This window comes from Clarias gariepinus, chromosome 5 (assembly GCF_024256425.1).
Source record: "Clarias gariepinus isolate MV-2021 ecotype Netherlands chromosome 5, CGAR_prim_01v2, whole genome shotgun sequence".
Classification (NCBI taxonomy): domain Eukaryota; kingdom Metazoa; phylum Chordata; class Actinopteri; order Siluriformes; family Clariidae; genus Clarias; species Clarias gariepinus.
This window is the reverse complement of record NC_071104.1, coordinates 32,809,184-32,835,368: the sequence shown is the minus strand read 5'-3', so window position 1 is coordinate 32,835,368 and position 26,185 is coordinate 32,809,184. Positions and strand designations below refer to the sequence as shown.

The following is a 26,185-nucleotide window of genomic DNA, read 5'->3' as shown; positions in this document are numbered from 1 at the left end:
ACATCTAATAACAAACTGAACACCATATTAACTTGAAGACATCATTTGTTATATTAAACCTGCCATCCGTTATCACCCAAATGAGGATGGGTTCCCTGTTGTGTCTGATTCCTTTTAGGGTTTTTTCCTTTTGCCGTCTCAGGGAGTTTTTCCTTGCCAGCTGTTGCCCTCGGCTTGCTTATCAGGGACTATCTGATCATTTTGATTTATACACATTTTCTCACATTTTATACACATTTCCATAATTTTCTTTTGATTCTGTAAAGCTGCTTTGCGACAATGACCATTGTTAAAAGCTCTAAACAAATAAAATGTAATTGAATTGAATTGGATTTAATTAAATAAATACAATTGTCGATATTGGCATCCACAGTCCCTTGTTGGACTACAGAGGTTCACAGATGGATGGATAAATGGATAATTACTACAGCTTTGGATTGCTAAACATTCTGGAGTACCCTTTCATCACGCTATGTACACAAAAGTGTGGATTTTCAGACGCTTGAACTGATACGATTGCAATCCATCAGGGCGAGGTAATGTTTAAGCAGTATAGATATACAATGTATAGGATTGATAGATAATGTATAGATTACATTATTAGAAATACAACACTGTCTACATTGAGTGGCATCAGATCACAGCATTGTTTTAAATAAGATTCCATCTAAGGCTGTAATCACTGTCAGATTGAACATTTCTTCAGTAGTGACCTAGAATACTTAAAGTTGGCTCAGTACAATCATTGTGTTTCTGTCAGATAGACATTCCTGAAGCAAGCAGTGTTTCCTTTTAGAAGGCACCTGTTTCCTCAGTATACAAAATATCATTATGCAACATCATTGAAATCTTGATTCTGATTGGATGAAAATGTGTCGATTTAAGACTTTCTGTTAGAGTATCTCTGACATCAGTGGTTTCCCAAATGGTCAGGTCACTAATCAGCAGGTCAGGGCCAAGAATCTACAGTACTATTGGGTAAAGGACTTGAGCAAGGCCCTTATTCATCTGTACCATTCCCCTTTGTAACAAGCTTTAATATGCAAAATAATAAATGTCATTGTCTGTTAAATATAGGTGACAAATAAAGGCTTATTCTTCTTTTACTACCGTCTTCAAGGTTAATACAGAAAAGCACTTGTTCTATTATCTGACGCATATGCCACACAATTTGAATGTGATTGTGGTGAAGATCTATTTTCTTCGTATTAACTCAAAAAGAGGTGTACAAAGAGAAGGTGTGGAAGGAACTTTTATCCACAACATTAAACATAACTTTTGTTTTGGTGTTAGATTAAATAAAACTCTTTGGGATGTACCCTTCTAGAAAAATAAGCAACCTTGATATAATAAAAGAACTGTAACTCCACAATAAATCAGCAATTACTATTTGTTTCAGTCCATTAAGAGAACACGGATACATGATTGCGCATGCAATTATTTAATCAGCCTTTTATGTGTCAAGGATAAAGTGCTTTAAATATAATAATGGATAAGAATGTGACCTCAGTGATGTTGACTGTGGCATTGTTGAAGGTGCCAAAAGTGCCGGTTTGAGTATTTCAAAAACTGCCAATCTTATAGAAAATTAGTTTCCAGCTGCCTAAAACTCAGTATGACTGCAGAACAATCCCTGCTTACACATATTAGGTGGAAAAAAACACTACAAGTGGTGTAACATGCTGTAAGTTCCTACAAATCCTATCTGTTTTAGTTAGTGGTAGTACTGGGTTTCAGTTTTTTAAGCCAGACGGCAATGCCACTGTTGCATGTTCACCCCCATGACTATAACATTCAGTCAGGTATGAAGCTGATCCTGTATTTAATAATTCTATTGATTATATTTATGTTATTAATATTAATATTAATATTAATATTATTATACATTTAGTTATTGTCCATTGTAATAACTTCACGCACCCGTATGAGTAGGAGTACCTAAATGACATAGCTTATCCACTATACGTCCTTGATATATGGTAACTCTGTGCTGTAAACATGCCGTGCCGAGCCTATAGCTGGGATCAGGTTCGAGCCGGAGCAGGTGCAATGCTTTCAGAGTCAAGTTGCAAAGGCATGTTAAATATTTGATTGTGACCAGGCATCAATAGAAACTTGTCAGTTGCAACAGGAAGAAACATTGTGTGACAAACCTGTATAGACTGGAAGAAGAACCTCGTCTTATTTTTCCCCATAATCTTTCAGTCTGTAATAACAAATGGTTGTTGACAAAAAACTCAACCATAACCATTTTTCCATAACTGTTGGTTTTAATTCATGGCTTTAAACATAACCCCAAGCCTGTCATTCCAGATTCAGGGTTTGTTTATGTATATTCTTTACATCCTGACAGTGCTACAGGTTTCTAATTACGATGTCTAAGTACACTTGTGTGTATTATTTCTAAGCAGCCACATTCATATGTTACTACTTATACCAGTCTCCATCATATGCAAGTCATGTAAACTGTCTGGTGTTGCTCGGCTGTTCCGCATAACTATTGTGAATAATGTTTTGTCTACTCTTTGTATAGTCCCAGAACAATCGTCACACTAAAGGAGGAAATCATCTCTGCATGTACTGTAACAACATCAGTTCAGATACAGGTTAAACATTCCTGTAGTCAGCTGTCTGGTTGAGCTTTTTTTTAAAATAATTTGTTAATAATTTATACTTTTAAATACATTTTGAATATAAGTCATTTGGGGTTCACTGTACTACATTTCAATGTGTTATGCACAGTGTTTAGTCTCACTGTATTTAGATGAATTGGCAATAAAGACTGACTTCACTTGACATCTTGGATTTGCACTGACTCATACATCTGTACGTGTTTAAACCCTAACAGAGGATGCCTGAACATTTTATGTTTTCCTGTATGGGTCAGGGTCTAAGGAAACCCCCCATTTCCTACTCTATTGTATTTTAGGAAAACTGTTGTCTAGAAGCTGACTTTTTTCTCTATACACAAAGCGTCTCTATGGAAACTATTAGAGATATTACCCAACTCTAGGCAAACAACAAAAGCACTAAATCTCCTGGTGTGAAGGTATTTGTGGACAGACAGAATTACTAAATAGCATGTGCATTCGCGGGGAGCATTACCAATGTGCATACAGTATTGTGCCATCTATTCAAGCATACAATATACACTGTATGCAATTTCTAAAAAAACAGAGTCGTGATGATAATCAGATGTGAGCAAACACAGTGTTGAATGCCTGCAGCAAAAGGAACAATGACATCTTTTATATACAGGCCTGTCTGAGAAGATCTAGTTAGACATAATATGAGTCACCGATACCAATCAATTTTATCCCTATAAATCTGTCAAGAATCACTTGCAGACATGAGTAATAATATAACAGCAGTGAAATAATAGCAGTGTCGCAGTTATTATATAGCTCTGAAATAATGATCAAAACCTTGTGAGTTTAATATTTGTGGTTGTTGTATAAGTGGCGTTCGCGTCCCCTGCAATGTACTCATCACAACAGTGATGCACTTATCTTAGGGTTTCACTAGTGCTTGGATACCATCAAGGTAGGATGTTTTCTCACTAGAAGAAGTTGAGCTGTGACTCAGTACGCCAAGGCCATGATTAGACTGCCTGCTGCATGTTTGAAATGCTGGCCTCCCAGGAACTCCTTGAATGGCCCAATCATGTGGAAACCACACTTGGAGCAAGGTCAGGACTATATGGGGGATGTGGCAATAACTTCCAGAATGATTACGTGTACGGTTCCCACAGACAGATGCGTCTCTTCCACAAGTTGGCAACATTTACATTTGCAGCATTTGGCAGACGGCCTTATCCAGAACGACTTATTTTTTTTAAATCTAATTATACATCTGAGCAGTTGAGAGTTTTTGGGCTTTGCTTAAAGGTTCAAAAATGGCAACTTGATGGTGATGGGGTTTGAACATCGGACCTTCCAGTCAGTAGTCCAATGCCTCATTTTAAAAGACACAGAAATGGAATGTTTGGTAGAGGAGTGAAACAGAAGGATTTTGCAGTATGGAAAACTACATTATTTAAAGCTAGTGCTTAAACATAAACACTTGGCAGGAGCTCTAAGACTCATGGTACGTTGCTAAAGAAATAGTAAATTATGAAACCCTTAAGTAATTATTACATTTTTTTGGTTATGACCATGAGGGATTCAGAGCCAGTCCCTGGGGTGCTGGGTGCCAGGTGAAAGGACCTTGGTGTAACCTGGCATAGCCAATCTGCCTACATGTATTTTTTGGTAGATATCAGCAAACTGAAGATCCAAGAGCAAACCAAGTAGAACAGCATAGACAGTAACCCGAGCTCAGGTTCAAACTGATAGCTGTGAGTCAGACATGATGCCTGACTTTGAAAAGCATGAAAGATGACTTTGACTTCCCAGGACTCCCACAGACCTTGAGCAAGTACTCCATCATCAATAAAAAGACTTCCCAGTGGAAATAAGCCTAAGCATTTACAAGTAAAACCATGAAAGTATATTTGCATTATACTGCAAAAATTTTATCTTGAATACAGGTAAAAATAATAGATTTCTAATGATAAATTGATAAATATCTAAATAAAAATTTAAGCTATAACGAGACCATTAAACCTATTTATTAACATACTTATTAACATATTCAAGCTTTACATAGTCTAGAACTTTTTAGAAATTAACCTACAAAATTACAGTATTCGTCACAATTTGAAGTTTGATGAGTAACAATATCAGAAGAAAAATCTAATCTATCAAAAATAAATTTAGTCGAAATTGCCAATAAGGTATTTTTACTTTATTTATAAGTATTGTTTTCTTTCCCAATAGTGACCTCCAATCTTTTAACTGCTTGAACTGTAAATGATTTTGAATAAAAGCAGCCACAAAAAAAAAAAAAAAAAAGTTCCTCTGTTTTTTTTTCTTTTCTTTTTTAAAAAGATGCTCGGTACATCTGACTTACCAACTGTAACATCAGCATGAAGAGCACAGCTGTATCCTAAATGACTTTCAGTCTCTTCTTGATGCACATCATTAAGGATGATCCTCCATCCTCCCAAGGAAGCAGCTTAAATCCTCTTCCAGATATGGGATTTAGAATATCTGCCCTACTGAAAACATAAAAACGTCACTTCACTGCACACTTCACTTGCTTTATTGCTCTCCTCCGTCTGCTGTTTAAATGCACAAGATTTAGTTTCATCCTGCCGTCCTCCACGTGTCTCCCTGGATCAGGTTGCAACTGATAGCAGGCTCTCTCTTACACACACACACACACACATACACACTTAGCTGTCGCTTGGTGGATTTTTTTTCTGCACATTGGCCCATAGGACCTAAGCAGCTAAGCACAGACCCACCCTTCTCCCCTACAGAGCTGGGTGTGTCCAATAACAGAAAACATTATGGAGCGGGAAGAAAAAAACAGGTACAACTGCTTAAACATACTAGAGTAAGTGTGTGAATATTGTATCTCTGTCTCCACTTGCTCCTCTTTTCTTTTAGATATGCAGCTTCCTGAAGCAATTAATAAAGCAGCTCGTGTTTTCCCACATTACTTTTTGGCCGTGCATTCCTGTGGTCAGGCTTCCAGGGTGGTGTGTACAGGTAATTGCATGCACAGCATGATGATAAGGTGTGAACATGAATGAAATAAAACGTGGCCGAAAGTCCTTTAGCCTTGTCCCAGACATGACCTCTATCAGTAACCCGAGAAACAAAAAGCATCACGGTGTGGATATCATCAACGTGTTTAGGCAGAGCTTTTAAAGATGTGTTTGATCTGCTGTTTGACAGTGATGGTGCGAGATGTGAGGTTTGGTTAGGGAAGCTGGCCAACTACCTGGTGCTGATGAACTCCCACATTGGTCCATGAATCAGCTCCATCATTCATATATTCATAATAATTTAAGTATGTAAAAAAAAAGCAGTGCTGTATCATGTTTGGAGCAGTAAGAAGTGGGAAACCTTTATTTACAAAAGATTTCACAAAACAAACCCATGAACTCGTTACGGATCTGTACACATTTCAACTATGATGCCAGTTATCTGAAAATTTGTAATTAACTTGGAGGGCCCATCCATCCATCCATTAATCCATCCAGGAACCTCTCTAGTCCATCTAGGGGCCGTGAAGTCCAATAGTGACCACTGTATTCATTCCTATTTTTAAGACTGTAGTAGAACCTCTACTTAACATTCACACCCTACGAGTAATTTGGGAACGCCACTTAGCTTAACCTGCATGTCTCTGGACTGTGAGAAGGAAACAGGAGCACCCAGACAAAACCCACCTTGCATAAGGAGAACAGGAAACCTCCATGCATACAGGGAATTGAACCTTGATTCTGGAGCAGTGCGACAGTGCTTACCAGTGCCCCCAACTTGGAGGACAAGACATAAATAATAACATACATACTTGCCTTGAAGGTCCCATGTTTTGCTATTTCCTTAAAAAGTAAACACGGGTCTCAGAGTTTCTGCAAAAGGTGTTTGTTAACGTTCCTACTCCTCAGATAATAAATTTGTCGTACTTGAGACTTCCTCTTTTTCACTCCTTCCCCGAAAGAGCCATTTCAGTCTCTATGCAAATGATCTACTGCTGAGCCACAGCTTTCAAAAGAGAGAACAACCCGGAGAAGGGTGCCTTTTTCATATTAAGTTTTATTATGTAGGAAATTTAACTGTCTTGTTTAAGCCCTGCAGCAGTACGAAATGTACTTGCACCTCCAGGTTCTGGATTCGATTCCCATCTCTGTGTGCATGAAGTAGGCATGTTCTCCCCATGCTTGGTGGGTTTCCTCCGGGTACTCCGGTTTCCCTCCCACAGTCCAAAGAACTGCAGATTAGGCCACTTGGCCTTCCCAAATTGCCCGTAACGTGTGCGCCCTGCGATGGATTGGCCCTCTCCAGGGAGTACCCCGCCTCATGCCCCATGTGCTAGGATAGGCTCCAGGTGGTATACATGATGAGAGAGAGAGAGAGATGATATTTCGTCTGCTTGCACACTAAGGACCCATTTGATTGAAAGATAAAGCACTCTCTCAGCCTAATAATTAATTTCAAGGGCTTTAGTTTGTTCTACAGACACACGAGGAATCTATAACACTAAAGGATGGTAGGTGGAGCAGCACAATATGGGCGTGGCATTCAAAATCCATTGCAACTAGAGGCGTAAAGTCTCGACTGTTAAGGTGGATGTAGAGCATTCATTCAATTCAATTCCGTTTCATTTGTAAAGTGCTGTTAAAAATAGACTTTCTCACAAAGCAGCTTGAGAGAAACCCGGATGTAGATTCAAGCCAGAAGGAACAATGGTGGGAAAAAAAATTCCCATAAACCAGACTCGAAATTCAGTGACACATGGATAGGGTAATTATGAATCATTACTCTTCCACAACTGTATGCTATAAAGTCAAACTGTGTGTTAAAAGACTTCATGAATATTTTATGAATAAGAGTCCCGGGGTGAGGACAGGACAGTCTTTATGATTACACCCACGCAACACTGCGGTCTCTTTTTCATTTATATTCCACCTGTGTGGGTTTTGTCTTCGGGGTCCAGGAAACATTTACAGTATTACAAAGATTGTGGCCAAGATTCATTTAATTTGCCATGTGATAAGCAGCTCAATCTCAGGTTTCCTTCATGAGACACGCCTTTCCTCTTATGTTTCAATGATACAGGGTAGTATTGTTTGAGTGCCGTTGTTTAGCTGAATAAACAACTCACTACATACTGCAGCAACGTCAACATTAGTTGTCGTGGTAGGGCAGGGGTAGCTTATGGTTGAGGCATTAGACTATGGTCCGGAAGGTCCCAGGTTCACATCCCAGCACCACCAACTTGCCCCCCCTCATCACACAATGCTCCGTCTGATCGTCTAGCACTGCTCGACTGGATCTACAGGGGACAAGCAAGGCATGCATCAAGACCCCTTTCTGTTCTGGCACTTAGGAGGCGGTGGAATGAACTTCCTCTAAATGTCTGAATAGCTGAGTCACTGGAAGTCTTCAAATTATCACCAAAGACCTGTGTCTTTACAAAGTACTAAAATTAGCACATTGTTACTTTTCCAGACTATACCAAAGACTTTCCTTGACAGGGTGTTTAGACTGAGAGTCCCTTAGTTCATGACCTAGTTAATCAGGATGTGGATGCATTTATTGAAAAAGACTTCAAAGCCCTTTTGTAGGTGCACTGGATAAGGGCTTCTGCCAAATGCATTATATGTGAGCGTGATGTAAATTTAAATGCCATTTCAACATGTATGGATACGATTAGCCAACATTTTTGAACAATTATTGATTGCACATTCCTACAACAAATTATTCGTAAACTCAAGTTACATCATTTGTTGGCCACAACATTATCACTTAAGCAGCGTGGTGCCGTAGTGATTAGCACTGTGACTTCGCACCTGCAGGGTCTGGGTTCTATTCCCACTAGTGATGGAAAGTTTGGAACATTTTAGTGACTCGATTCTTTAAATCTCGTTCATCAAAATGAATGAATCTTTTTTTGAGTCATTTAATTCATTTAGTTCTTTTGATTAGACATAAAATAAAATGTTACATTTTTAATTAACAGACACCCAACACGTCTACATCCACACATTTTGGCTCACCTCTCGTATCCTCTGGTCCGAATCGTTCAACTTTTACCCTATTAGCGTCTATGGGAGTCAAGTGACAAAAGAACAAACGATTTGAACTAGAAGACTCATGAGAAGAACCGCTCAACTCTGTTTCCTGTGTACTGTACTTCATATCGTCTATGGGAGCCACATGACAAAAGAACGAAAGATTTGGACCAAAGACTCAACAGTAACTACTTATTTTTGTTTCCTGTACATAACCTACAGAGGTTTTGTGAAGCTTTGCACATGCGCGCCCAGTAGAAAATGAATGAATCACTCTTCGAGACTACTCGTTCTTCTAAGTCACGTTAAAGATTCATTAAAAAAAATTATGAATCGTTAACAAATAACCCATCACTAATTCCCCATCTTGGGTCTGTGTACGTGGAGTTTGATGTTCTCCCCATGCTTGGTGGTTTCCTTCCACAGTCCAAAGATATGCAGCTTAGGTTAATTGGAGTTCCCAAAGTTACCCTAGTGGGTGAGTGTGCCTTGCGATGCCCTTTTCCGCATATTTCAGAGCTCAGGTTGGTTATTATAGCTGTGATTGACAAGGAATGACACCCAGAAAACACACTGATTTTCCTGGACTCCCAGTCAATGAAAAACTGAGGCATTATTAGGAATTAAACATTAAGTATGTTACCCCGCCTCGTGCCCTCAGTCTCCTGGGATAGGCTCCAGGCCCCCTGTGACCCTGTACACAGAACAAGAGGTATAGAGGATAAATGAATGAATGGGTATCTACCAAACCTCACAAAGACAAACCGGTGTGGATACAAAGATCTCCCAGGGGCTCAGCATCTGAAAAGTGTTCAAACAACATATCTTGTTCTACAAAGACATTCAAAACAGCTTCAGTCCCAAACCATCAGAACGGTCCTGATAAAGCCTGAAGAAAAGATGAGAAGAAAAGTGTGTTAGTGGCTCCTGGCAGGATTGTCAGCTGAGAGAAAGAGCATGTTGTAATTAGTTAAAGTTTGGGAACTGAAGTGAAAAGAAGTGCTTGTTATATTTAGTACCATTGACGTGGTTCGTATTCATGTGCTAATGCAGACAACACAGTGTTAAACACACACACACACAGTATAATGAACTACACTCCAACCACACATGCATCTTTCTTTGTTCTGAAAACCAACAGACCCAGCAAGAACAAATATCCTATAAGGCCAAAAGTCTCTGGACAGCTGAACATCCCAATCTAGGTTTGTAATATTTATTATATTATTTATTAACCTTCTATACTGCTTATCCTGTACAGGGGCATCCCCTTGCTCCACCTGGGTAGCTTCGTACTGGGATCTGGAGCGTTTGAAAGCAGGATCGGCGGCCTCGTGTGCTGTAGGCTGTGGTGCACTGGGTGTTCTGGTGACAACATTGACTTTTTTTTTTTTTTTTTAAGAAATATTTGCATTACTGGTTTTCTGTGAGATCAGAACGGACAGGCTGGCTTTCGATCCCAGTGTGCATGGGTGAGCCAGAGAGAGAAATTCAAGAAATTAATTTTATATGTAGAAAAATGAGGACTACTGAGGTGGAGTCAAAATCGTTTTTTTTTTAAATTATTATTAATATTTTTTGTAGATGTTAACAAGGTCAGTACTCTTGCATTTTTAAAAGTGTTTACGCTTGCTGATTTGTTGATTACATAAATATATTTTACAAAATACAGTAGGATGTTAAAGTTAACATTACATAACACAAAGAGAGACGTTATTTGAGTGATTCATGCTTTAAAACTGAACTCAATTAGCTTCTAATAATGATGACTTTTTATTATTATTCTCTTCTCTGATTCAGACAAGAACTATAAACCAGTCAGTGTGAGCAGGCTCAGATTAGCACCCAATACTTCCAGTTTAGTTTATCTACGAAAAGTGTGATTTATCAATTTCTGATGCTACACAATGCAGTGAATGTTCAAATGTATGTTCAGATGTTTAGATATCAAATATGGTGTCAAAGACATAAAACATGACAAAATTTCTTTTAAATGATGTTTACCATGTAAAACTACTTAGTACTATTTGGTTTCCTGAATTTTTATAGTTCTTTGCCAAACCCTTTTTTTTTTTAACTTTTTATTACTTTATATAAGTTTTAAAGCAGAGCGGTTAAAACATTCCAAACTTTTTCTAACATTTTCGGTCATCTGAACTGAGAGTTTTATAATCGATACTCAGAGCTATTAGAGCCTTAAACTATTAATTTTTCGAAAGACTATATTATAAAGTATGTACAGAATTAATAACAGCTTTCAGATATCAGCATCCATTAAATAGATAGATTACAGCTATCCACTTCAATATTTCAGCTTTTACATGTACTGTATGTTTGCCAGAGAAATCTTCTCAGAATACTTTTCAAACATCACACAAGACCACTTTTAATAATTTCATCTTATAACAATCATGTAAATTTATGATATTTATTAGATTTTTACCTGAAGGAAAGCCAACAACAAAAAACTATTATTTTTTAAATAAACACTTTATTATTCCTTTAATACATTAGGTGACAAAGTGCATTTTTACTAACTGTTAGAAGAACGTGTAGTGTTGTCTTCAGTATTTTAAATAAAATATACTCTATTGCATTATGTCAGGGGGGGTAAAGAAAAAGTAATAACAGGATTAGTTATTACAAAAAAACCAATAGGCAGTAAGTTAAACAGTTTCAGATTTAAATCACATTCAGTTGCATAGTTATTAATATCACTGTAATGTAAAAGAAAAAAGGAGCTAAGGAGTGTTATAATGTAATGGACCAAATTTTAACGTGCTACTTTCAATCTACTTTTCTTATAAGTCCAAACTTGACTTAAAAAAAAGAAAGAGATTTAACATACTTAATACTACTTAATGTTTAAGACTTATTATTAAATAAAAGATAATCAAATTGACACTAAGAACCATTAAGCCCAGATCCTGCTTTCATGATTTTCACTATGACTTGCTTTCGCTTCGATTTTTGACATTAATGTGTCTACAATGCAGAGGCTGGTGTAGTGGTTTAGCACTGTCGCCTTGCACCTCGAGGGTCCGGGTTCTTCCCGTGCTTGGTGGGTTTTCTCTGGGCACTCTGGTTTCCTCCCACCAGTTAGCAGGTTAGGCCAACTGGTGTTCTCAAATTGCCCGTAGTGTGTAAGTGTGTGTGTGTATGTATGTGTGTGCCCTGCGATGAGTTGGCAGCCTGTCCAGGGTGTACCCTGCCTTGTGCCCTTAGCCTCCTGGGATAGGCTCCAGGCCTGCTGCGACCCCGAATACAGGATAAAGCGGTATAGAAGATAATGAGTGTCTATAATGCATACTGACGTCATTAGCTATGTGATAAGGCAAAGCTAAGGCAAAACCAAAGAAAAGCTAGAGCATGGTCAAGCTAAGCAAAATACCACAGCCATATGTAAAGGCACAAAGAAGCGTACAACCAACTCAGGCTCATCAAGATTTGTGAACTCATAGCAATTCATAGTAAATATCTTGAAAGTGAGAACTGGGCTTGTAAAAAAAACATTCTTTAAAATTTGATCCATTTCCATCTCATATATATTGAAAAGTTTTGTATATTTTTTATATTTTGATTTTCATGCAAATTAAAATCAATATATAAATGAAAGTCAAATTATTAGTCCAGGTTTCTGACTATGCAAAGAGACTGAAAGTGAGAATAAGAAAGTTTTGCACTGAATAAACAATAAACGGTGACTTCAAAAACTGAATTTTCTCCATAATCTACTTCGTCTCTCTTCGGTTTATAGATTTCGCTCGTAAAAAGGATGTAACAGCTATAGCGAAGGCACGAAGTGTGACATAAATAAAAGATGTCTGCAGCCATGAGCTGTTAAAGGGCTCAGAGAAGTAAGGACACAGGGGTACAATGCCATGATCTCCAGCTAACACACACACACACACACACACCCCAAAACATTCACGCTCAATCACTCTTATATTATAGATACGAATATATAGATAATATATCAATGTACCAATATCAGTGTTAAGAATATTATTAAATATTATCATCTTCAAATAGTCTTTTGTCATTCACAGTTTAACAGTCTAATTATTAAATTTTAAAAAGTCTAAAGATGTGCGTTATACAAACTACAATCTGGAAGAAGAAACATTTTATTTCCTAACCATATAACATATAAGGCACTTTAGTTTAACCCCTTAAGGATCACTGCTATTTTTTTCCCAAAGAATAGACACAAATTTAACAGTAGTAACTGTTATCTGTCCTTTTCTTTCAGGTCAATTTTTCTTTCTTTCTACACTGTAAAGCAATGCTGAAGGCGTCCAAAATATGAAATAATCTCCTTTGAACAGTTGATATTGTGATGTATCTGCTAGTTATGATCTGTAAAGTCTCCATAATGGCTCTAATCTGAGGTTTTATTTGTTAATTGGTGATTTCTGAGGCTGGTAACTCTAAATGAACTTAGTAAGTTTTGGTCTTGCTTTCCTGGGAAGGTCTTCATAAGAGTTTCTTGCAAGAACTATTCCAGAAATGCTGTCTGTGTCTTAAAATAACAACCGACTGTCGTTGTCATCACGCAGTTACCCAATTCTGTGTGTTATTGCATTTCATGGTTTAAAAATAATAATAATAATAAAAATCCAGTATTGTTCTAAAATTTATAAAATACATCACTTAACAAAAAACACTGAATAAGGTGGTGTGCGCAAACTTTTGACTGGTACTGATGTTTTAAAGTATTATTACAGTTTGAACATGGTTTCTTTTTAAAGATTTCTACTGTACATGGGATAAACGTTTTATTGAAAAATCATAGTAATACTAATCCAGTTATTATTGTTATTATTATTACTATTATTAATAATCTTTGAGCTCATACACTGGTTTTACATCAAACATCCAGGAAGGTATTCACAATAGTGTATCGCTCCCTTCACATAATGTGCTGTAACTCTACAACTACACACTCGAGAAAATTACTCCTGGGTTTGTTTTATTCCAGAAAATCTAAGTTTTTAAATGTTGTATACATTATGTGTGTAGCATTTAGAATTAAATAAATTATTTAAAAAACACAAAACAGGTGATCTGACATCTCAGGATGGTGCCTCAATGATGCTTTAGGAGTTAAAAACTTTCCAAGGATAATTAAAAAAAAAAAAAAAAAAAAAAAAAAGTGGTACATCAATCCTGGTACTGATATCCATCAGATATCGTGCCTGCAAAAGTGTACCATTTACTCAATAATAAACAGATGACACAAATCCACAATTTGGACGTATTGTGATTGTTGACGGAAAAGTATTGCAGACTGTGTGTAAAATATGGAAAGGAGGAAATTCCTACAAATGGCAGGAGAAGCTGACAACACACTTGTTAGGTCAGAAAAACTAAATTACCACCAACACAAAAATAGTAAAAGTACCAGCTCATAACAAGCATGACAACGAGGGATCCTGACGTAACGGAAACAATTCAAACAGAAGAGTTTTTCAGATGTGAAACAAACCCGTCCACTGCGATATACTGTAGTCAACTACATAACATTATTAAGAACAAATCCCAAGTGCATGAATACACACTTGTGCACTTTTCACTTGTGACCACTATCGACACCAAAAACAAGGCAAAATAAAACGTTACATGAGACCCCTGATTCATTCACAACAAGTCTGTCGGGTATCAGCACAGGTTTATGTCTCGACAAGTACTGATAATCGATACATCTATTAGAAATGACATTGATGCATCCCTATCTAACAAGTCTTTATTGTCAGTGTCACACAATTTTAGCATCACCCGTGCCTAATTATGCAAGAAAACCATTCGAAACGTCTTTCCATCCTGTTGAGATACTGTACATGGTGTGTGTACAGTACGGTTCTTAACACGTGTTCCACTGACTACCGTAAAACATATTCGTACGTACTGTAAGAAATCGCAAAAACGCCAGTTTGAGCACCATGAACGTTCTTTCATGCTCTTGAGATTAAGAGCATCGTTTCGTTACCATGACAACTCAAATCTTTAAATGTCAAATATGACTACAATAAGACGTGACCGTGAGTGCCGTGGGTTAACGTCTGTGTAAGCCATAAAAAAGTCATTTTAGTTTGCTGGATATATAAAAGTTTAAGAATGCTTTGTATGTGCATCGTAATCACATGCTCCTGACACACCTCACTTGCCTCTAGTGATACCTACTGAGTAAAAGATGAAAGGGAAGGAAGGTTGCTCTGGATAAGCGCGTTCTTGCATCACTGTGAACCTGATACAGTTTAGCCATTTAACCTCTACATTATTTAAGGGAATAAAAATGACAATGATGATTACTAATTAAAACATCTGAAGTACATTTGGGTTTGATTGAGGTGTGTTACCTAAATTTACAAAAAAAATAAACGAAAACCTCAGGAGTGGGAGTAGGATAGTGATGTTTACAGTATCTGAGTTTAATAGATTTGAAAATGATAACCAAATGCTGGTGGTAATTATTTAGAAATAAATCTGTGTGTATTGTGGGGGATAAATGAGGCTCAATGTTGTTGTTTTTTTTTTTGTGCGTAAAAGCAGTCAGCCGTCTCTGATGTTGTGTACGCGCCACAGAATTTGGTTTCTTAAAGTGAAAGCGATGGGGAAAAACCAAACAAAAACAAATAAAAGAAAAAAAAAACAGCGGGAACCTGCAGCACTAGAAACTATAAGCCACGTAACACTGAGTTGTCATATTTTAGCTAGAAGTTTTAATACACCAATTCAAATTTTATCATTTTTATGACAAAAAAGGACCAGACTCCGGCTCAGTGTGCTGCAGCCACAAAGCTGTTTTGGTTTTAGTTGACACACGAGAGCAAGCAGAATACAAAAATTGTGTGTGTATGAAAAAGCAGCACCAGTAAGACAGAGACTAGAGCTCTGTGTGTGTGTGTGTGTGTGTGTGTGTGCGTGCGTGCATGCTATCCCAGCAGGACTCTCTGAAGCCGGTCGGCGGGGACGCTCTGGTCGTCATCCGAGTCCGCGTCGCTCTGAGGGTTCGAGCTGCAGGGAGAGGTGCATTCTGGGGAGCACAGGTAGTGCATGAGGGGCAGCCGGTACTTCCCGCAAAAATCCACGAACTTGATGTGGCGCACGCAGGAATCAAAGTAGACACCTGCAGAGGGAGCGACACTTTTATTTAGCATATACGCTTAGAGAAACCTCGTCAGATGTCATACAGGACGGAAATAAGGCGGTGATTTAGCGTAACCAATCCACCCACCTGTAGAATCATGAAAATCTACTGGTTTTACTGGCCCCAACCTCTCTCTCTCACACACACACACACACTTTACTTCCATAGATTTACTGATTCTATTTCTCCAGCTACTTTGCGATTATGTTATCTGCATTATTTTTACACTGGGACCTGGTCTTCGTCTCGTGTCTCACCTCCACACTTGGGGTTAGGACACTTGCTGGCCAGGTCCAGGTAGTTGACGAGGCCCGCGGGCAGGTCCTGCTCCGAGTAGCGGAGGTTACGCGTTTTGACGGTGCGACCCGCTAGCTCCAGCAGCGACGGCGGGTCATAGGTCATGTCCTTAATAAAACGCACGACCAGTGGGTTGCCACGGAGACTGAGCTCCTGGAGCTGCACTAGGCTGAGGATCTCACGCGGCAAATACGTCAGGAGATTATTGTGAAGACTGAGAGAACGCAGGGAGTGGAGCCTGGGGGGGGAGAGAGAGAGAGAGAAAGAGAGAGAGAGAGAAAGAAAAGGGTGGTCTTATTTGACATTTTTACAACTGTTAGTATTAATCATAACTAAACACTACTACACTTTAAACTAAATGTGCACACTTTTAAAAATGATTGCTAAACAAGGAATGAGTGAGCGATACGGTGGGACAGAGAGATTGAACAAAGAGAAAGCAAAACACAGACAGAGAGAGAGAGAGCGCGCGCGCCAGAGAGAGAGAGAGAGCGCGCACGAGAGAGAGAACAGAGACAAGACAAACTGGAAAAGAAAAAGATACTGAAAAAAAAAACAGAGACAGGAAGAGTGATGAACAGAGGCAGTGAGTGAGAGCGAGCAGCAAAGAAAAAAATAGGAAGAAATAATGGGATATAAAGTCAGAGCGGAGAGAGAACTGGTTAAAATGGGGAAAAAAAACAACAACAAAAAAGTTAAGATAACTATGAATATGATAAAAATAAATATAAAAAAAGATGTGTGTGTGTGTGTACCTGGTGAATTGGGGTGGGATGCTTTGGATGCGATTGTCACACAGTGCTAGGTAGCTGAGCACGGGCAGGTTGGCGAGCTCCACTGGGATCGAGGAGATCATATTTCCTCCCAAATACAGCAACTCCAAACTGCAGGAGAAACACACACACACACACACACACACACACACACACACACGATCAGTGAAACTATTCAGAACTATGAACTATTAGTGACTATTGTGTGTATGTGAGTGTGTGTGTTATACTCAAATAATCAGCTGCTAAAGTCACCTGACTTGTAAAAACAACAACAAAAAACCCAATTATTAATAACACAAGGAACTAAGAAACAAGATCCATACACTACAAATCACAGCCAATAGAGGGCGCACTATTAAAGAATCAAAAGTAAACGCCTCTCATTCACTTTAAAAGCTACATATTTTTTTCACTATGCACTAACATGCACCGATGAGCCATAACATTAAAACCACCTAGGTTTTGCGTTTCCCCCTGCGTCACCGGGGTGGTTCTGGCCCCTCAGGGTGTGGCTCTGCAGGGCCTGTGTGTGTGTGTGTGTGTGTGTGTGTGTGTGTGTGTGTAGTCTGACACCAGGACATTGGCAATGGATCCATTGAGTGCTGCGTTTTTTAGGGTGGGACCTCGACCCATGATCCTTAAAATTTTTAATGCTGCTGTGTTGATGTTCGAGCTTATTGGTGTAACACAGTAGTTACACTTAGTGAAATCTTTACAAACACAACATAAATTAGAGTTGAATGATTTTTTTTTAGTTAAGGAACTTAACTTGCTCAACTGTATACTGCTCAACATATTCTCCAGATGATTTGCTTATCCCATCCAGAGACCATGTGGAGATCCTGGTTTAAAAAAAAAAAAGGATTTTCTAAAGCAGCGTTTACACCTCCCCCTGGTGAGTCATTATGGTACTGCAAGTGGTCCATGCAAGATCTCTTACATAAATAAATAAATTAATTAAATAATTTGTTTTAGGTTTTAATTTTGGCAACTAAGTTTAAAATTACTATTAAATATTTGTGATTAATATTTACATTGTATGTATAATATTTAGGATAAAGTAATCAGAGCTAATAAAACTAAGCCATTGGATTAACAATCCATAATTAAAAAAAATAATAATCTGACCCATGTTTAAACCAGAAAATATTGAATATGTCATCATTAGCACAGAATAATAATTCATAATCGTAATAATGTCAAAAGAAGAGCTGTTAATGGAGAAGCATAATGTATAATTAGAAATAAATAAACAGGGGGGAGGGGCGATTCAGTTACGTACTGCAATTATTTTGTATAGCAATGTATATACGTATCAGGACTTTTTAAAATTCATTTTAAATTTCTATACGTTTGCATTTGATGTGGTTTTTCACATTCCTAGCCAGGATACAGGCTTAACTATTTACTGTCTGTGGCTAAAATTCCACGTGTTGTTTTACACATCATATATGTGGATGGATTTTTACCTTGTACAGTATTACCAAAGGCCCACGAACATAAAATCATTCTACTTAAGGAATAAATACTTGGAGTGTCTTGTGTGTTGATCAGATATGTGATTAAGTTTTGGGTGGGACGCAGGAGTTTTTTAATTTTCAAATTGCATCGTGGGAACGGCTGGTCTAAAGTTTGCTCAGTAAATTTCTTGCATTATCAAAGGAGACATGCATTCTTATCTAATCATCTGGAATGGTTTAGATTCGCTCGCTCAGCGCTTGCTTCACGTAATCCTCCCGAGTGCTGACAGCGAGATTTTCCCACCACACCTTGCATGACAGAGTGAAGGTTCGAACAGTAAAGATGAAGAAAACCCAAAAAGCAAACCCTCAAAAAAATGTAACCAAAATTTATGTTTGCATTTGAAGTGGTAATATGTTGCAGTTCCTCTATGATCCTACAGGTGGTGCACTTTATACATTTTACACATTGGCAGGCAGCACAGCATCTTACATGATATGAGCAAATTATTTAAGTTTATTTAGGATTGTAACCAAATCTAACTAAAAAAAACAATTATTAAATTTGGATATTTTTTTAAAAATCATGATATCGCAATACCTACTTCAAAAATCAATAAAATAGGCCGCAGATGGGACACGCTGTTGAGAAACAGCTGGAGATAAAAGTAGGATGTTTGCTGAATCAGTCATGGGCTGTAAAGTTCGCAGATTTGGAGACCAGCCAGAGCCAGTGTGAGTGTGACACCCAGACATTAAAGATAAGGTGTATTGAGGGCAGCCAGAAAGGTTCACGTGCTGCTCACATGTAAGGAAAATGATTCGTCTTCTATCTCCATGTCTCTCCATCTCTCTCTCATACTCATACTCACACCCTACACTGTGTCTGACTTGGGCTACTATACATTGTTGATATAAACATGATATCTCAGTGAGGATTTAATTTGCACTATGGTTCTTTTAGTATCAAGATTTTATAAATATCCTGATTCGAATTTTTATTATAATTTTTTTTTTTTTACAATTCTAAACAAACTTGGTAAATAATTTACTACTAAGACACGCACTACACTGCAACTAAATACAGCACTGGCGGAGAGGAAAAAAAAAAAAAAGACCACTGCAGAATCATCAGTCTCTTAAGTATTTTTTTTTTCTTATAGGTGCATGTACTGGTGAGAGGAACAGTTTTGTTTCATTTTTTTGTGAACTGCTGACAATATTTCTCCTAATTTCAAAATATAACTATTGTTATCTCGAGTATATATTTAAAGGAAATAACATCATCCTTAAGACATCAAAATAACCCAAGATCATGCAGTATTTGCAGAGCTTTAATAACTCGAATAAAATATGCAAATAATTTGTAAAACAAATTATGTTGATGCTTTGGCTAAATGACAGTAAGAAATCAGTATTTGGTGGAAGAATAACCTCGATTTGCAATTATAACTTTCATGTGTTATAAAACATGTCATTGTTGTTGGGTAACTTTATACCACTCTTCTGAAAAAAAAAAATATATATATTTTTTGGAGTAATTGATTCACACACACACACACTCTCTCTCTCTCTCTCTCTCTCTCACACACGCACACTGTATAAATATTTTTTTTTTAGTCAATGTGGAAGAATTGCGATGCATAACTCACCTTACCTTAAAAAAAACATCTGTGGAAATATTGCGTTTTAATAAATGGTCCAACTATTGTTTTTTTGTTTTTTTTTTATCTGAGCTTATAAACCATGGAGCCACCAATGCTCACATATCAATCTGCACCATCACAACGAGCAAACGTTTCACTGTGTTAAAGACCCCCTGATCTACATTTACATTTACATTTAGGCATTTGGCAGACGCTCTTATCCAGAGCGACTTACATTTTTTTTATCTCATTATACATCTGAGCAGTTGAGGGTTAAGGGCCTTGCTCAAGGGCCCAACAGTGGCAACTTGGTGGTTGTGGGGTTTGAACCTGGGATCTTCCGAACTGTAGTCCAATGCCTTAACCACTGAGCTACCCCTGGCCCTGATCATATATATTGATGAAAAGTCTGATCAGGATGATGGCAGCCTCGGTGACATCAAATGAGAGAGATGGTAGAGGATGCATTTTAAACAGAGGACCGTGCTGAAAAAGTTCTAGGAAATCTGTGAGTTGAGGGTGAAGAGGACCCTCCTGAGGCAAAATGACACATTCTGGGTCTTCGACCTACAGGACAAGGCTTTCCATGAATGAGCTACACTGACTTCCCACAGTGAAAGATGGCAGAGCCTCCACACAGCAGTTGCCTTCAAGAAAGGTACAGGAAGAGGTGCCAGCTCTGTGCCTGAAGAAATGTGTAGACAGGCAAGCAAACTGCACCACACATTCAGTAAATATATTTGCAAGAAACACACCAACCTCAACACACAATGCCATGCTTGTCTATAAAACACATGTACATACAAATGTGAGTCATGTGAATTCTTTGCAGATACTAGCAATGTTTACATGGAAGATTAGAGATTCCAACCTAACTCTTCAGATAGACGCTGAGATGAAAAGATGTGTTTACATGCTCAAAGCATTTAATCAAAACATAGTCGACACACAAAATTACTGTACATCCCTAGAGCACCTGCGAATTGTGAAAAAAAACTTGAATTCTGGATGTGGTAAAACAAATGCCTATAAACACCTATTTTTATAGTTTAAACCCTAAATATGCCCCCAACCATGCTCCCCAAAACACTTTAATTTCATTTTGAACTCAGCTTAATACATTGCCTTAAAAACAAACAAACAAAAAAAAAGTAAAGGTAAACCCATATACTGTACTGCTGCATCTCTCGCAGTGCTGGAATGTGAAATACTGATGTAACCCCTATATTGTACTGTAATTCACACAAAAGTGGTTTCTTTTGTATGCGGCGTCGTTTTCTTTGGTATCAGTGCTGTACGGTAAATACGGTAATAATTTATCGTCCCAAACTGACTTTTCCTCTATGGTTGCTTTGTGTTCTCTTTACAGTACAAAAAAAAATGTATACAGTATATTTCATATAGAAAATGTAGCTAAAATTATATTAATATTTATGCTACAAAATGAGTAAATTCTACAAAATGGCAGGGTTTTCCGAGAACAATTAGTAAAAATATTTTTTTTTTAATAAAAACTTACAAACTCTGAACCGGCACTTTGCAGGGGTCGACTGTATAGCTTTTTAAAAAAATTTTTTTTACCGCTACTGCCCGCTGTCACGTTTCAAAAATCTAACTGAATTTTTTTTCCTTCTAGGATTGAGGTCCATTCAGGCTCCCCAACAGTTCTTATAAATCCCTCTGCATTGGTTAGAATGATTATATGCTTTACTACATGTAAGCTTACTAAATGTGGGCTAATCAGAGCCAGCCCCTTCCTCAACCAGATACCCAATTGATAAAAGTGGTCTGGGAGAGTTGTTCCCATATAGTTTACGTTCCAGAAACTCATGTCACCAAATGTTACCCTAACGAGGGCGAAAATATGCGCAGAAAGAATAGATGTATTCCAACAATAGAGAAAAAGATTAAAGTGTTTATATACTGAACGGATTATTAGAGGTTTACAACAGGGCCTTTCGCAAGCCCATCACTAATGGAAACAGAAACACCACAGATTAAAAAATTTTACATAATATTAAAGCAAGTATATTGGCAAAACTTTGTCATGTATTATTTACATTTTACATTTATATTTATTTTACACTCAAGTGGTTAGACATCAACTCAACTAGATCTGTATTTTATATATTCGAAATAGAAGCCAAAATCTTGTGCAGAATTTATTCACATTATTGTCAGAGCTGCTCTTGAATCAAATTAATCACAGCTTTCCTAACAATCAAATTTGGGATTTCGGAAGATAAAGAATAAAAATGTCAAATGATGCACAAAATATTGTCTTTATGGATGTTTCATTTAGCTGTGAGTGTGTGTTCTTGATTCTCTATGGCTATAAGGAGAAGTTCTCAAGGCTTTTATTTTAGGACTGGAGGAGACGGGAAACAGCAGCAGAATGCCAAGTAGCCAACACAGTGACACACTGACTGTGAGAATAAACTCTCAGTGTGCCTAATGATTTTGTACAGGAACAGTAATGGCATCCTCTAGTCTGACTGTCACTTCAGTAGAAGAAATTCCTCAAAGATTTGTGGTTTTGCTCTGCACATAGCAACGTCATTAATTAGCAGTTTAGCAATACGAGTTTAGACATTATTATTAAATAATGATTAACATTATTATTATTAATCATTATTATTTTTTTAATATGATTCAAACATGAAATACAACAATGTATTATTATTTATGCATTATTGAAGGTAAAGATAATCATTTAAAGTTTTATTTATACAAACATTTCATTATTTCAACATGTATTACATTTAACAAAATATAAAATGCATTTATAGTTATAATAAACTACTTTTTAAATTTTGTTTAAAAAAATCCTTATACTGATGATAAACTAAATTTTACACCCAGTCTTCTTCTACAGTATTAAAATATTAAAGACAATTCTATTGTTTTTTTGCAATACACCAACTATATTTGGGTTTGGAATTAAAAGATGCCTATATATGTAAGAAAACTACTATCTGATAGATTCGAGTTTTAGTGATTATTTCCTCACATCTAGATGTGTTAAACAATTAAGAACATGCCACCTTTAAAGCCAAAGTGACCAAATGTATTGGAGCACACGACTGATAGGAGTGCTTATTGGGATGCTCTGTTAAACTTATTCTTTAAAACCTACATTCTAGAGCTACTACTGGAGATTTTAAAACTATGAAATAACACATAAGTAACACCAACAACAACAGTCGGTTGTTACTTTAAGACATGGAGGTCAGCCTTTGTGGAATAGTTCTTGCAAGAACAGTTTTGTCGAACACCATGATGAAACTGGCTCTCATGAAGACCTTCCCAAAACTGACCCCTGCTGCAAAGGAGAAGTTCATTTAGAGTCACCAGCCTCAGAAAATGAGATTACTGCATATTTTGGATGCCTTCAGAATTATTTTACAATGTAGGAATATATATATATATATATATATATATATATATATATATATTTTATTTTTTTTTTTAATCAGAAACCATGTAATTAGAAACGCAAAAAAAAAATGAATGGTGGTGTAGATTGTTGTTACAAAGGATAAACCAACATAAAAAATAAAGACCAGAGAACTAAATATTGGAGAAAAACAAGCCATTTTAAAGCTAAGAAAAATAGAGAGAGAAAGAGAGAGAGAGAGAGAGAGAGAGAGAGAAAGAAAGAAATCAATCTTGGTTAAAGCATAGGGCAAAGTCAATACAGGTATTATGAAATAATAATTGGTAATGGTATTTCTTCATTTAAAAAAAAAAAAAAGAAAGAAGGCTTTGGTGTGTTAACAACCCGACATGGGACAAATCAGCCAATGAAAAGAGAAGCAGTGGATGAAAAACATCGACTGAGTGAAAAAAAAAGAAAAAAACAAAACAAAAACAAACAAACATTAAAATAACCAGGCAGGGCAGAGGTGACATTACAACAATCCACTGTTTTTAGAATACCTCGAATGCAGAAATATAGAGGCCATACTACAAGATGCAAAAACAACACTAAGCAATAAAATCATGATGGGATCATGAAGAAATTAGCAAAAAAACAAAGATGAGCCACAAAAACTCTAATGAAGACTGAAGATTCGCCTCTATCAAAGTAGGGAAACCAAATCGATCAGCTTAGTATCTCGTTCCCCCACCTTAGTAAGTGGTGGTCACACCATAGTATCTCGTTCCCACACCTTAGTAAGCCGTGGCCACAACATAGAATCTTGTTGCCATACTTTAGTAAGTGGTGGTCACAAAATAGTATCTCGTTCCCATACCTTAGTAAGTGGTAGTCAACACATAGTATCTCGTTCCCCCACCTTGGTAAGTGGTGGTCACAGCATAGTATCTCGTTCCCCCACATAAGTAAGTGGTGGTCACAGCATAGTATCTCATTCCCCCACCTTAGTAAATGGTGATCAACGCATAGTATCTCATTCCCACACCTTGGTAAGTGGTGGTCAACGCATCATATCTCGTTCCCACACCTTAGTAAGTGGTGGTCACACCATAGTATCTCGTTCCCACACCTTAGTAAGTGGTGGTCACACCATAGTATCTCGTTCCCCCACCTTAGTAAGTGGTGGTCACACCATAGTATCTCGTTCCCCCACCTTAGTAAGTGGTGGTCAACACATAGTATCTCGTTCCCATACCTTAGTAAGTGGTAGTCACAGCATAGTATCTCGTTCCCCCACATAAGTAAGTGGTGGTCACAGCATAGTATCTCATTCCCCCACCTTAGTAAATGGTGGTCACACCATAGTATTTCATTCCCATACTTTAGTAAGTGGTGGTCACACCATAGTATCTCATTCCCATACTTTAGTAAGTGGTGGTCACACCATAGTATCTCATTTCCATACCTTAGTAAGATATAACATAGTATCTAGTGGCCATGCATTATACAACTTTATTTCTATACATTAGTAAGTCGTGGGCACGACATACTATCTCGTTCCCACGCCTTAGGGTACACACTTAGTACATCATAGTATCTGAGAGACAGATCTGGTGAACCCGGGATGAGGGATGTGTTTGGTTCATGAGATATGAATGTAATGTATATATTATATTTGAGACACAGACCTGGTGAGGCTGTCTATCTCGGAAGGGATGTGTTTCAGGCGGTTCCCTCCGAAGGACAGTGAGTGGAGCCGCCGCAGCTGCAGCACTTGTGTGGGGATCTCCTCGAAGCGGTTCCCGCTGAAGTTCACCACCTCCAGTCTCTGTAACGCGCCGAGGTCTTTGGGCAGAGAGAACTCATCCAGGCGGTTGTTTTTGGCGACGAGGGTCCTGAGGCGGGTCAGTCCGCTCACAGAGTCGCTCAGCACCGACAGCTCGTTATTACTCAGGTCCAGGAACTCGAGTCTCGTGAAGAAGCCGATGGAGCTCGGAAGTGCCGCCAGTCTGTTGTAGCAGAGATGAAGCTCGGTTGTTTCTGTCCTGCGTTTTTCAGCCAGAGTCTCAAAATTGACACTGTTTAAGTTCAAGTGAGATAAATCCAACACGCTTTCTCCTCCTTCAGCCCCATCCAGGACATCCATTGTTTTATATAGCTATAAATAATAATAATAATAATAATAGTAACAATAAAAAACACGATCTTGTGCAAAACCTCAAGCTTTTCTAGCTGCCTGGTAAAACATCATCAGTTAAAATTTCCTGTTAATTCCCCCCATCTGAAAGCTCCCAACACTACACACACACAGTGTAACTCGCTACACTGCCGCCGAAAGCTGTATAACGACAACACACGACGCTCAACTGAACGGGAAACATTGACCAATTCAGGTTCCGGGGTTTTAACTTCACTCCATGATGACGCCCACAACTTCATTAACCCTTTCCACCTAGCCTTGTTTCTGGCTTTCTTTACACAAAAACACACCAAAGATTCCGTTATCTGATCAGGACAAAGCGTATACACTTTAACAAAAACAGGAAATATATAATTTTATCATTCTGACTCCATTAAAAATAAAATAAGTTGACTATATGACAGCACGTGCTGCTGAGATTTCATTATGCAACATGTGATGAAGGTTACCTCACACACATGCTGCTGTAACACACTGAGATGTTACACACTGCTCTTTAGCAAGGCTGTATCCAGATAAATACATTTAGAAATATGGTGTGAGTGTTTAGCAGCCATGTCAGCAGCCTATTATTATATGCATGAATGCTGATATTAAAAATGATCCAGTAGCACTTTGTAAGAATGATCTGATTTATACATGACCAAA

The 26,185-nt window shown here is 37.7% G+C and overlaps 1 protein-coding gene across 1 annotated transcript; it reads right to left on the bottom strand.

Moving 5' to 3' along the window:
• Nucleotides 1–11,209: 11,209 nt before the first annotated feature.
• lrrc58b (leucine rich repeat containing 58b) lies at nucleotides 11,210–25,516 on the bottom strand. The gene is made up of 4 exons (XM_053497301.1): nucleotides 25,026–25,516; nucleotides 16,832–16,960; nucleotides 16,037–16,314; nucleotides 11,210–15,758 (listed from the first exon to the last, which is right to left on the bottom strand). The coding sequence occupies exons 1-4, from the start codon at nucleotides 25,481–25,483 to the stop codon at nucleotides 15,565–15,567; spliced, it is 1,059 nt and encodes a 352-aa protein (XP_053353276.1). The 5' UTR covers nucleotides 25,484–25,516; the 3' UTR covers nucleotides 11,210–15,564.
• Between the last annotated feature and the right edge of the window lie 669 nt (nucleotides 25,517–26,185).